The sequence below is a fragment of the Scyliorhinus canicula genome, chromosome 9 (genome assembly GCF_902713615.1).
Source record: "Scyliorhinus canicula chromosome 9, sScyCan1.1, whole genome shotgun sequence".
Lineage (NCBI taxonomy): Eukaryota > Metazoa > Chordata > Chondrichthyes > Carcharhiniformes > Scyliorhinidae > Scyliorhinus > Scyliorhinus canicula.
This window is the reverse complement of record NC_052154.1, coordinates 102,718,065-102,730,387: the sequence shown is the minus strand read 5'-3', so window position 1 is coordinate 102,730,387 and position 12,323 is coordinate 102,718,065. Positions and strand designations below refer to the sequence as shown.

Sequence of the window (12,323 nt, the reverse complement as noted above, 5' to 3'; positions counted from 1 at the left end):
GTCCTTGAAGAGAGGCCGGGTCCTTGAAGAGAGGATGTCCCCGGTCAGAAGGGATGATCCCTATGGGGATCACTGAATACCCCCACCCACCCAACCACCCTCACCTTCCTTGTCCTTCCTGCCCAAGAATCAGGATTGAAAATATTTCTGTTTTGCACCCTTATCCAGCTGGCACCAGCCGGGAAATTGAGGCTGGGTGGGAAAAAACCCTTATGTGGCTATTAAGTGAGGCACGGGCTGGCTTCCGAGAGGGAATCCCATCCATGCAATCTTAAGGTCCCCTCATCCCTGCCTCAAAACCCGCCTGGTGGGAATGTAAAATTCAGACAGTCCTGATGGGAAGTCAAACTCGAATATACCGGATAGAGATAGACAGCCGGGCAAGTCTGGCCTGTCCATCGGAAGATAATTGGCCCCATTCAAATGGATAGATTGTTGTGGATTACCCAGATGGAGCCAGACTTTCTGGCACCTAGGTTTCCTGCCGTTACCTTATATGGGATAAGGTTACATACAGACAATGCACCTGCAGATGGACCCCAGGGGTGGGGGTCCTAGTGTCCTGCAGAGTTGCAATCAGCAACTCCGTTGGATGTTGCGACCCTCACCCAGTGACCTAATTGGCTGAGGACCACAGAGACTTCTGGATGGGCACAAAGAGGGGGGATAAGAACAGACACCCAGGGACCATCTCCAGCGAAGACCTGCCACAGAGGCAAAAGGAGAAGATTTGACGGCGGACTTGAGAACAAATAGAAGAGGTGAATGAAACCCAACCTCGCAGACTAGGGCCCTGAGCCACCTAATATAATTATTATTTAATATTTGAAAGTCCGAAGGGGTGTGTCATATTTTAATTGCATTTGCTCTAGATATAAATTGACTGTGGTAACTTGGTCGTGGAATTCTGTGTTTTGTTTCATTTTTTGCTTCAGAGGGAAGCAGTTGAAAGGATTGAGTGTGATGGTAGATTTGCTGATGGATCTTTAGAACCATGGAAAGTGCTTCATGTGGCAACAGTACTCGAGTTTGATGGTGGGGACGTCTCAATTAGTAAGCGTCTTAGTTGGGAAACATGGTGCCCTCCTTGGCTCCCCATCACTGTCCTCCCAACGTTGGTCTTTCTGCTCGTCAAATTTCTCTTCCTCTCATTTCTCCAATGACTGCTCAGATTATGGACCATTCTGCGAGTCACCAAGAATCTAAAGCCCTCTTATCTCTCCTGCACCTCCTTATTTCCTCCAGCAGTTCATGTTCCTCTGTTGACCTCATTTCTTGCTGTCATTCTTCCTCCAGGTGTAGAGGACTGCTGATAAAGACTATCCCTCCAGCTCACTCCTTTATGCTGTACGATTCTCCGACTCTCCGCCGAGTCTGAGAATTCCCGGGGGGGGGGGGGGGGGGGGGGGGGGGGCGGCGTGATTCGGGCGGGGGCGGGGTTCATGCCACGTCGGTTGGGGGCTGTAGGCAGCACAGACCCCCGGCAATCCGGGCCTCCAATGGGCCGAGCGCCCATCCATTTTTAGCCGTCCCGCCAGCGTGAATTACTCAGCTCACATACTGGCGGGATCTGGCAGGAAAGTCGGCTGGGGCGGTCCTTGGTGGGGCGGGAGGAGACCCCTTGGGCGGGATTCTCCGAGCCACTGCACTGCAATCAAGCTCCGCGCGGGGGTGGAGAATGGAGGGCGGGATTTTCCGACCTCCCCCGCTGGGTCGGAGAATCGCCGGGGGGCGGCGTGAATCCCGCCCCCGCCAGCTGCTGAATTCTCTGGCACTGAGGTTTTGGCGGGGGTGGGAATAGCCGCGCGCCGGTCGGTGGCTGCTGGCAGCGGCCCCCCCCCGGCGTTTCTCCGGGCTCGATGGGCCGAGTGGCCGCCCGTTTTCGGCGGGTCCTGCCAGCGTAAATTACAACAGGTCCTTACCGGCGGGACCTGGCTCCACGGGCGGCCTCCAGAGTCCACGGTGGCCTGGCCCTCGAACGGTGCCCACCGATCCACGGGCGGGCCTGTGCCGTGGGGGCACTCTTTCCCTCCGCACCGGCCGCTGTCAACCTCCGGCATGGCCGGTGTGGAGAAGAAACCCCCTGCGCATGCGCTGGGATGACGCCAGCACAAGCTGCATGCACCAACTCGCGCCGGCCGGCAGAGGCCCTTCGACGCCGGTTGGCGTGGCGCCAAGACCTTCTGCGCTGGCTGGCGTGGCGCCAAACACTCCAGCGCCGGCTTAGCCCCTGAATGTACAGAGGATTCCCCGCCTTATGGACGACCCGACACCGGAGTGCTTCACGCCACTCCTCGGTGCCGGAGTGGCCCACCCCGCCGGTTTGCGGAGAATCCCGCCCGGGGTATCAGACCCGCGATTGGGTCCGATACCTTCCCTTAATTCTCCACGGACCGGAGAATCGCCGCCAGTTGCGTGCAAGCTGTCAACGCGGCGCTGGTGGGGGCCATTGAAAGAGGACCCCCCTCTCCGCCGGCAACTGGCCGAGTTCCACCGGCGAGGTTCACTCATGGTTCCATCCGGCAGGCACTCGGAGTTGCGGTTGAGGACACAGTTCGCAGCACCCCTGGTGGGGGAGGTGGGGGGGGGGGGGGGGGGGGGGGGGGGGGGGGTCCATCACCGGTGGGGGAGGGGCTTCCAGGACAGCCAAGCCCACGATCGGGAGCCACCGATTGGGGGGCGTGCGCGATCGGGGGTGGGGGGGGCTATATTGTGGGGGCTGGCCCGCTGTGTGGGTCTGCCATGTTGTGCTGGGCCGCCGCTGCAGGCGGCCGCCGCGCGCATGCGCGGACCTGCAGCCAGAAATGCAGGACAACGCATCGGCAGCCAGCGCTGCGTGGACTACTCTGGGGCCCTGCTAGCCCCCTTCAAAACGGAGAATCACTCTGGACTTTCTCAAAAAAAGTGGGGGCATAGCCCCATTATCAGAGAATTCCGCCCCTTATTTTTAACGAGTGATCCCCTAGTTCCAGATTCTCCCACAAGGCAAAACTTCCCCCCCACATTCACCCTGTCAAGGTTCCCATAAATCACCCCTCAATCAAATCACCTTACTCTTCTAAACTTCAGCAGATACAAGCCTAGCCGTCCAACCTTTCCTCAAAGAGACAACCTATACCTTCCCGGTATTAGTCTGGTAAACCTTCACTGAGCTGCTTTCAACACATTTAAATCCTTCCTTAAAAAATGTTTAAGTAGGAACAGAACATTTTAAAATGGCATAAAAGTATATTGATACTAACTCTAATACTCATTTACTTACAACTCTGTGTCATGGAATAGTGAAACTATTGGTTGGTTTATACAATTATAATACTTTATGATGAAATTAAACCTCAGGATACCCACACAGTCCAGATTCTGATTTCCACAAATCCTGTAACACTCTGCCCCTGTTGAGCCTGGCTCTGTGGCATTGCAATTTAAATAGATCTTAGGTGGTGAACATTCTGTAAAGGGGAAAAAAGACATAATACTTTTCACAAAAAAATCAGCATCTTTAAGTGTTTTACAGCCAATGAAGTACTTTTGAAGTGTGGCCACTGTTATCGTGTAGGAAGAACAGTGGCCAAATTAAACTTGGCCAATTCGCACAAACAGCAATGTGATGACCAGCAAATAACCTGTTTGTTGTGGCGTTGATTGAGGGATAAATATTGGTTAGAACAATGGAGATAACTCCCCTGCTCTTCTACCAAATAATGCCATGGGATCTTTTATATCCACTTGAGTAGGCAATCGGACCTCAGCAATATCTCTTCCAAAAGACAGCACTTCCAACAGTACACTGCATCCCCAATATTCCATTTCAGTGTCAGTCTCGATTTTTTTTGTGCTCAAGCCCTGGAGTAGGAATTTAACCCATTCAGAGGGAAGAGTACTACTAACTGAGCCATGGCTGGCAAATCTCAAAATGCTTGTAAGGTTGCATCACATATTAGAAGTAAACTAACAAGATATTTATTAACAAATATAACTTAAACTGGACAACAAAACTTACTTTGTCTGAAACTTAGTGATGACATGCATTGCACGTTTCCATCTTGACACACACTACAACAGATCGGGAGAGAAATGTAAGATAAAATTGTAAAAATACCATATGACCATTACTCTGCATCTGGGTATTCCAACCTTTTCTGGCCATGCAACCCTTTTAACCTCCCAAGGGTACTAATTGAACCCCTGAGAAATATTCTTGTTAAGTTGGAGTTAAACCACAGAAAATTGATTGTTTTAGAGCAATAGGGAAAAACATACAAAAACTGATTTTCTTTTCTATGCCTTAGAATAAACATTAATTATAATTAAAAAGTTATCTTATTCAATAAAGAACTTAAGCCTCACCTTCTTTTTGTTATTTTTAAAGAGATGCTGTTTCTTTTGCTCACAAATTTGTTTAATATTGAGAGTGCTTTTGGAGAGCTGGATTCTAATGTCAGAAAGGTACACACACATGCACATTCTAAGCTCTCTCTCACATTTTCACCTCTCTCTCTCTTTCACACTGATACTCACCTCTCATTCTCACCTCTCTTTCACACACACATTCTCACTTCTCTCACTTACATACACACTCACCGCTATCTCATTGTCTCTCTTCCACATTAATTCACTTCTCCCTTTCACACACTCAACCCTCCCTCTCTTTCAAACTGACCTCTCTCTCTTTCACAGGCTTACTCTTTTCCACACTAACACACACGCACTCATAGATACATAGGCACATAGAACATACAGTGCAGAAAGAGGCCACTCGGCCTATCGGGTCTGCACCGACCCACTTAAGCCCTCACTTCCACCCTATCCCCATAATCTAACCCAATAACCCCTCAACCTTTTTGGACACTAAGGGCATTTTATCATGGCCAATCCACCTAACCTACATGTCTTTGGACTGTGGGAGGAAACCGGAGCACCCGGAGGAAACCCACGCAGACACGGGAAGAACGTGTAGAATCCGCACAGACAGTAACCCAGCGGGGAATCGAACCTGAGACCCTGGCGCTGTGAAGCAACAGTGCTAGCCACGTGTGCTACCGTGCTGCCCTAATTCTCTTTCACACACTCACACTAACACAGACTCCTCCCTCCCTCTCTCTCTTACACATATACACTCGCACTACCCTTCCCCCCTCTCTATTTCACACTCACACTCATCTGTCTCCCCTCACTCCATGGCTGATTCCTCTCTCACTCCAAGGCCACTTCTTCATCCGCTCCAATGTCGCTTCTCCTCTCGCCCCATGGCCGCTTCCTCTACCACCTCAGGGCCACTTCCCCTCCCATCCGATGGCTGCATCCCTCCCCCCCCCCCCCCCCCTCCCCCCCCCCATGGCCACTGATTACCTTGCTCCACCATCTGGTCTCTTTCTCAACCTCACTGTCGCTTGGCTTTTTGAGAACTAACTTTCCCACCATTTCCAGCTTTTCTAATCAGAAGCTGTCTTCTTGCTGCATTGGCTGCTCATATATTGGTCTCTGATTAGACAAGCAGCTTCATATCATTCCCAAATTTATACACCAGCTTGGCCTACCGTGGAACCCCTGGATGTATGGATGTATTCAACGGAACCTCAAGGTTGCACAGACCCTAGTTTGAGAAATCTTGCCCTATATAATCACTCTGATTTTAAATTACCAATGTGTATCGCCTTGATTAATCATCTGTCCAGGATTCAAGAGGGAGCCTCGATAGAGGCATCGGCATTCAGATGAAGGCACGCATCTGCCTTTCTCATTCATGTACATTCCTTCTGCGCAGCCACATCCATCCACCGGTACATGTTGGATTCCACACGTAATATCCTTCTCACTCAGAGAATGGCATGTGCGTCTGCAGCTTCTCATATCATAACTGTATATTAGTGTTTTGGGACAGGTCTTCATGTAAGAGCCTATAACAAATTAGTTAAAGCAAATAAGAAGTCAAGAATTTGAAAGCACAAAGAGACTTCATGTAATATTTGTTAATCCATAGTGCCAGCTATGGGCAGACTCTAACTAAATAAGTGTTTGTGTGAAAATATACAGCTGACTCAGTGTTTTAATATTCAGAAGGTGCTATTTTTAATTTATGTAATTTTTACTCAAACTCAAAACTTTAATCAGAAGTTATGCTAAACATAGACTAATATATTAATACTGTGCTCACTGACTTCCACTGGCTCCGAGCTCAGCAAAAGCTGGATTTTAAAATTCTCTTGCTCTCAAATCCCTCCATGGCCTTGCTGCCTTCTAACTCTATAGACTTCTCCAATTTCTTTAGATCCTGTCCTCCTATTGCACATTGCATTTATACCAGTCCATCATGAGCAGCTGTGCCTTCAGCTGTATAGGTCCTAAGCTCTGGAATTCCTTCCTTAAATCTCTTTGCCTCTCTATCATTTTTAAGATTCTCCTTCTTTCCCAAACTCTTTGACCAAGCTTTTGATCATCTAACTTAATATCTCTATAAGTGACTCGGTGTTAGATTTTGCTTGATACCACTCCTGTGAAACGCATTGGATGCTTTACCATGGGCACATTCTTGAGCCTGCACTCGCCATTCACGGGATTAGCAATGCAGGTGGAAAATTGTGCGAGAATCGAGAAACACACAAAGGGTGTGAACCTCATTTTACTAGTTTTGCATTCATTTAAAAATTGTTAGCACCACATGATCCCCTCCTCATTAAATTTGGCCAGATATGAGGCAGTCAAGGGGATCTTTCCGAAGGCGCAGATGTAAGTATAGCCCACAGGGGGTAGAGGGACATGCCCGAGTAGTGCCAGGTGGCATCAATGTGTGGGAGCTGGTGAGTGCCGGGTATACATCTGCTGTGTTGGTGAGAGGGGTGTTCAACAACAATGAGGATTATCAACAGGGGAAAGGTTCAGAACTCTGAGGATTGCTGGGGAGGGGTTGGAACTCCAAGGATTGTCAGGTGTGGGAGACTGGAGGGGGTGGGGGAGGCCCAATACCTCCATAATGAGGGCAAGGGGTAGTTAGGCTGCAGCGCAGATTGGGATGCCATTTAAAAATGGCGTTCGATCTCTTTGGAGGAAGCCCTGCCCTGCCGGAAACACCCACTCATTTTGTTTGGTCTAAGAGACTCAACATCTGGTGAGAAAACTGGGGCTGGATTCTCCATTTATGGGACTAAGTCCCCACACCTTCGGGAAAACTGTGGTCTTTTACACCAGGAAAACTAGTGTCAAAAGGCCACAGATTCCCCATTTTGCTAGAGGCCATCAGGCAGCCATCGTAGAGCTCGCAGCTCTTGCTGCCGATACGGCTCCCTGCACTTCCAAATCAGAGGCCGTGCATGCGCACGGCAGTGGCCTGCAGCGGCCGTGCCGTGCTCCATGTGGCACTCAGCCCCCGACCTGGACCGGCGAAATAGTGCCCCCAGCCCCGAATAACGCCCCTCCCCCCCCGCCCACCGATCGGCTCTCACCCAACAGTGGTGTGCCCGGACTGAGTTCACAGCCGCCACGTGAGGATCCTGGATGGTGGGACCATGAGAGACCCACACAGTCGGGAATTCAGACGGTTGGGCACGGAGCATCATGGGGCAGGCGTCAGGCAATGGCCTGAGGCGGTGGATACTCAGCGCAGCGTACTCCACGAGTACAACAATTTTCAGAAGGCAGAGAATTAAAGAATCGGCGCCACTCCCGATTTTGCTGCCAAAACAGATTCTCCGCCCAGTCTCTGAACACGATTTTGGCGTCGGGGAGCAGAGAATCCAGCCCCTGGTCTCTGCAACTGGAGAGTTCCACACAAGTTCACTGTCTGAGCCTGAGATTTTGCCACATTTTGCTAAGTTTCTGCCCATCGTTAAAAGTGCTATATAATGCAAGATGTTGTTGTGGAAATGTGGCTAGATGAATGAACAATGAGTGTATTTTAATTTAGAGTTGATGCTGCCATTGTACAGTGATCCCAAATGCAAATTTTTGGTCAAAATTTAATGGGCGGGATTCTGCCGTAATCGGCGGGGCGCGCAACTCCGGCGGGACGGAGTGGTGTGAACCACTCCGGCGTCGGGCCGCCCCAAAGGTGCGGAATCCTCCGCACATTCAGGGGCTAGGCCCACCCTGGAGTGGTTTGCACCCCGCCGGCCTGCAGGGAAGGGGCCTGGCACCATGCCAACTGGCGCCGAAGGGCCTCCGCCGGCCGGTGCGAGTTGGCGCATGCGTGGGAGTGCCAGCGTGTGCTGGCGTCATCCCAGCGCATGCATGGGAAGGTTCGTCTCCGCATAGGCCATCGCAGAGGACCACAGCGGCCGATGCGGAGGAATAGAGTGCCCCCACAGCACAGGCCTACCCGCGGATCGGTGGGCCCCGATCATGGGACAGGCCACCGTGGAAACACCTCCCGGGGCCAGATCCCACAGCATCCCCCGAGAACCCTGGAGGCCATCCGCACCGCCAGGTCCCGCCGGTAAGGACCTACTCCAATTTACGCCGGCGGGTCTGGCACAAAACGGGCAGGTCTTCGACTCATCGCGGGCCAGAGAATTTGGGCGGAGCCGGGACCCAATGTGTCGCACTGGTCCCCGCTATTCTCCGAGGCGGGCAGCGCGATTCACACCAGGGCAAATTTTGGGGGGGGTCGGAGAATTCAGAGGACGGCGGGGGCAGGATTCACGCCGATCCCCGCCGACGGGGGGGGGGGGGGGGGGGGGGGGGGATCGGAGAATCTCGCCCAATATCTCTTTGAAGTAGTTTCTGTGCATATTTAAAACATCTGCCTACAAATGGAATACTGTACAACAGTGATGCTCTCTTTGCTCTCTTACCCGGCATGTGACTATTGCAATGTTGTTATACAGAGGTGCTCAACACACACATTTTGGAGCAATGGGAAATTTATTCCCAACTGCCAATCCAGTATAATTTAAAATTCCAGGACAAATGTGCCTTTTATGGTTGCCAAGAGCTTCACTAATCTGTTATTTTTATTTTTTAATTTAGAGTGCCCAATTCATTGTTTTCTAATTATGGGGCAATTTAGCATGACCAATCCACCTACTCTGCGCATCTTTGGGTTGTGGGGGTGAGACCCACGCAGACATGGGGAGAATATATAAAATCCAGACGGACAATGACCCGGGATCGAATCCGGGTCCTTGGCGCCGTGAGGCAGCAGTGCTAACCACTGCACCACCGTGCCGCACACTCACTAATCTATTATGACTATAAAACAAAAACTGACTTACCGCACACTTTTTCCCGCCAGTTGGTTAACATGACACCTTTGCTGGCACAAGCTCGAACGTAGGAATACAGAGCAGCGCACATACAATCCTCGTTGTTTTCACAGTTGCAGCTGTCATACATACAATTCTAAATAAAAGGGGGAGAAGAGTACCTTATCACTTTATACAATACAAGTTGGAGAGAAGAGTTTAGGTAAAACCATTATCATCTTTGCTTCTACTTGATACATGATGTCATGTGAGAGTACCTTTAAGAAATGAATGTTTAAGCAATGTACCCTTAAGAAATGGAGCAGCTCAAATTACTGAAGTGATGTCAGAGTGTGGGTGGAGCTGGGTTTTTAGCTCAGCCATTTTGCAGTGTTTAGGTTTCAGTTTGAGTGAGCAGCTGAAAAGTGCCTGGCTGATTTGCTGTGAGTTGTTTGAAAGGAATGCCAGTTTTGAGAAAAAGAACTTGGGTGTGTCTGTGTTTTTGCAGTAACCTGGATCTGCCGTGATCTCTGCCATGAAAGACTATCTCTGAATCATTTGGGTGATTTAAACTCATAATAGTAATGTCTTTAACCTGATGTGTTTCTGTTGTTAAAGGTGAAGTCTTTTGGAGGTTTGAAGGAACATTTCGAGGGATTATTTAGTGTTGTATTATTTTTGGGGTTATCTTTGAAGTAAGGGGTGTTAAGGGAAATAATGTTTATTTAAAAAGGTTAAGTTGAATTCATGGAATAAACATTGTTTTGTGTTTAAAAACCCACATGTCCATAATTGTAATGTCACACCTGGAGACCAAGCCGTGTGCTTCAAACGCAACAACACATTAAAGGGAGAGGTTGGTTGAACTACATGATACATTTTGGGGTTCTGAAAACGCCGCTCCCATAACAATGACATTGGGGAAAGATTCCAAATCAACTTGTTACAACTGTATTTCTGAAAGCCAATTTTAATTTTTTCTTCCTTGAGGTAAATAAGGTACAAAATTGGGCGCACACATTTGTTACTCCCACATATACACTGGGATATTTGTTGGAAAATTGAGGGGGCTATTTACTGGAAAACTGATTAGTGCTTTACATAACCACTGAAAAACTACAGCATCCAACTAATTTAAGTGTGGAAGGTGTTGCTTTTGGATGTTGAGAAGAAATGCAAGGATTGTAAAAAGCACTGGAAGCAGAAATGAAATATTATCAACCTACCTCAAAATAATCATTTGGTTGAACAGTGGAATGGCATAGAGCAAAATCTCCTCCTGGCTCTTTTAAAAGGGAGCACCAGTACTCAGCATAGTTTTCTGGAAATAATTAGAATGTTTCCTGAGTTCTTATACAAGAGCACTCCGCTGTAAATAGTAGTAAATTTCACTGCACCACTCACACTGCTCACATAACCTAAACTGTTGAACAATACTCAAACCCTCAAGTTCAAAGATCATGAAATCTTGTGAGAGAATAATTGGTTCTTGTATGGGACATAAATACTGAAATTTACCTACGCTAGAATTATCTTTCTGTTCCCTGGGAATAGATTTGTATTTTGCAGAAATATTTAAAATGTTTTACTCCATATGAAGAAAGGTCAAATAAATCCATTGCAATAGGACAGAAATTGAAAGTTTTGACGTTAAATTACCCCTGCTAACCTAGCCCAAATTCATTCCCTTTTGTGCTTACTGTTTTCCACACTTATACTGCAGGGGTTTTCCAGATGATTTGATTTAACCACGCATCTCTGCTGGGCTTTCCATGTGTTGGCAAAGGATGCAGCCGTTCCCTCAATTATGCCATTGCTTGCCTTGAAATCATCATGCAGAATGTCATTAAAATTCCCACAGAAACCTAGCAGAAACAAAACAAGATTATGTTCACCCTCAGCCTTTAGATATTTACTCACAGTGAAAAAAATTACAAATACAAAGTTGGAATATAGCATTGGAGTACATGTAACTAGATAAAACTGACAGGAGGAATAGTTTGCTGAGATCAAAAATGGCTCAATGGGAAGGACTGAATTAGGGGTTAATCATTAATTAGGGTCCTATGAAGAAGGTATTTGATAAAGCCCCTCATAAGAGACTGTTAGCTAATATTAAAATCTATGTAATTGAATGCAAATTATTGGCCTGAGCAGGAGTAAGAAAGTGGAGATCATGGGCATGTACTGTAATATGGAGACTGTGACTTGTGGTGTCCTGCAAGGATTTTTGTGGGTGCCTCAACTATTCACTGTATTTATTAATGACCGATAGAAATCCATGTATCCAAATTTTCCAGTGGTTGTATCACATTGTGAAAGCATCACATTACAAAGTGATCTTAATAGGTACATGAATGGGCAAAGCTGTGCCAACGGGAGAAGAAAAAGTGTAGATCAAGAGAATGATTCCACTGCTTGTCAACTCTGGGATTGGAGAAGTATTGAGACTTTTGGAAGTCTCTTCCTTAAACAGAAATTAATGCTGGGTCAACTGTTAATTTTAATACTGATGGGGGCAGCACGGTGGCACAGTGGTTAGCATTGCTGCCTACGGCGCTGAGGACCTGGGTTCGAATCCTGGCCCTGGGTCACCGTGAAGAGTTTGCACATTCTCCCCGTGTCTGCGTGGGTTTCGCCCCCACAACCCAAAGATGTGCAGGTTAGGTGGATTGGCCACGTTAAATTGCCCCTTAATTGGAAAAAATAATTGGGTACTCTAAATTTAAAAAATAAAAATAAAAAATGTAATACTGATGAATAGATTTTTGTTCACCAAAGGGGTTATGGGGAAAAGGCAGTTTTATGGAGCAAGATCACAGATTAGCCACGATATTCATAAATGCCAGAACGGACTGAGGACCTAAATGGTTTACTCCTGTTCCCATGATCCTATAATATTTGGAACCAAGAATTGTTTTGGTTTGAATTGCACCTAAGTGGAGGTGACTTACAATACTATGATAAATCCTAGGTGTTCAATACTTACCACATGTCTTCCCTTTGTATGATTGTTCCAGTGTTATGTAGACTTGCATTCGAGGAACTATTTGGACCTGCAGTTGCAGGCCAAACCGGGTCTCCAGAAGGATGTGGAATGTTGATGGCTTGAAAACAGTATAATTTGCTGCAAAAACAAAATGGTTC

At 47.9% G+C, this 12,323-nt stretch overlaps 1 protein-coding gene across 1 annotated transcript in view; it reads right to left on the bottom strand.

The window, feature by feature from the left end:
• LOC119970928 (mucin-2-like) overlaps nt 1-12,323 on the bottom strand; it is a 254,661-nt gene that overhangs the window by 184,367 nt on the left and 57,971 nt on the right. The window contains exons 12-18 of the mRNA XM_038806037.1: nt 12,166-12,303; nt 10,877-11,041; nt 10,403-10,497; nt 9,207-9,333; nt 5,642-5,897; nt 4,001-4,053; nt 3,349-3,449 (exon numbers count right to left, since the gene is read on the bottom strand). Of these exons, the coding sequence (XP_038661965.1) occupies nt 3,349-3,449; nt 4,001-4,053; nt 5,642-5,897; nt 9,207-9,333; nt 10,403-10,497; nt 10,877-11,041; nt 12,166-12,303 (935 nt within the window). The remainder of the gene's footprint in view (nt 1-3,348; nt 3,450-4,000; nt 4,054-5,641; nt 5,898-9,206; nt 9,334-10,402; nt 10,498-10,876; nt 11,042-12,165; nt 12,304-12,323) is intronic.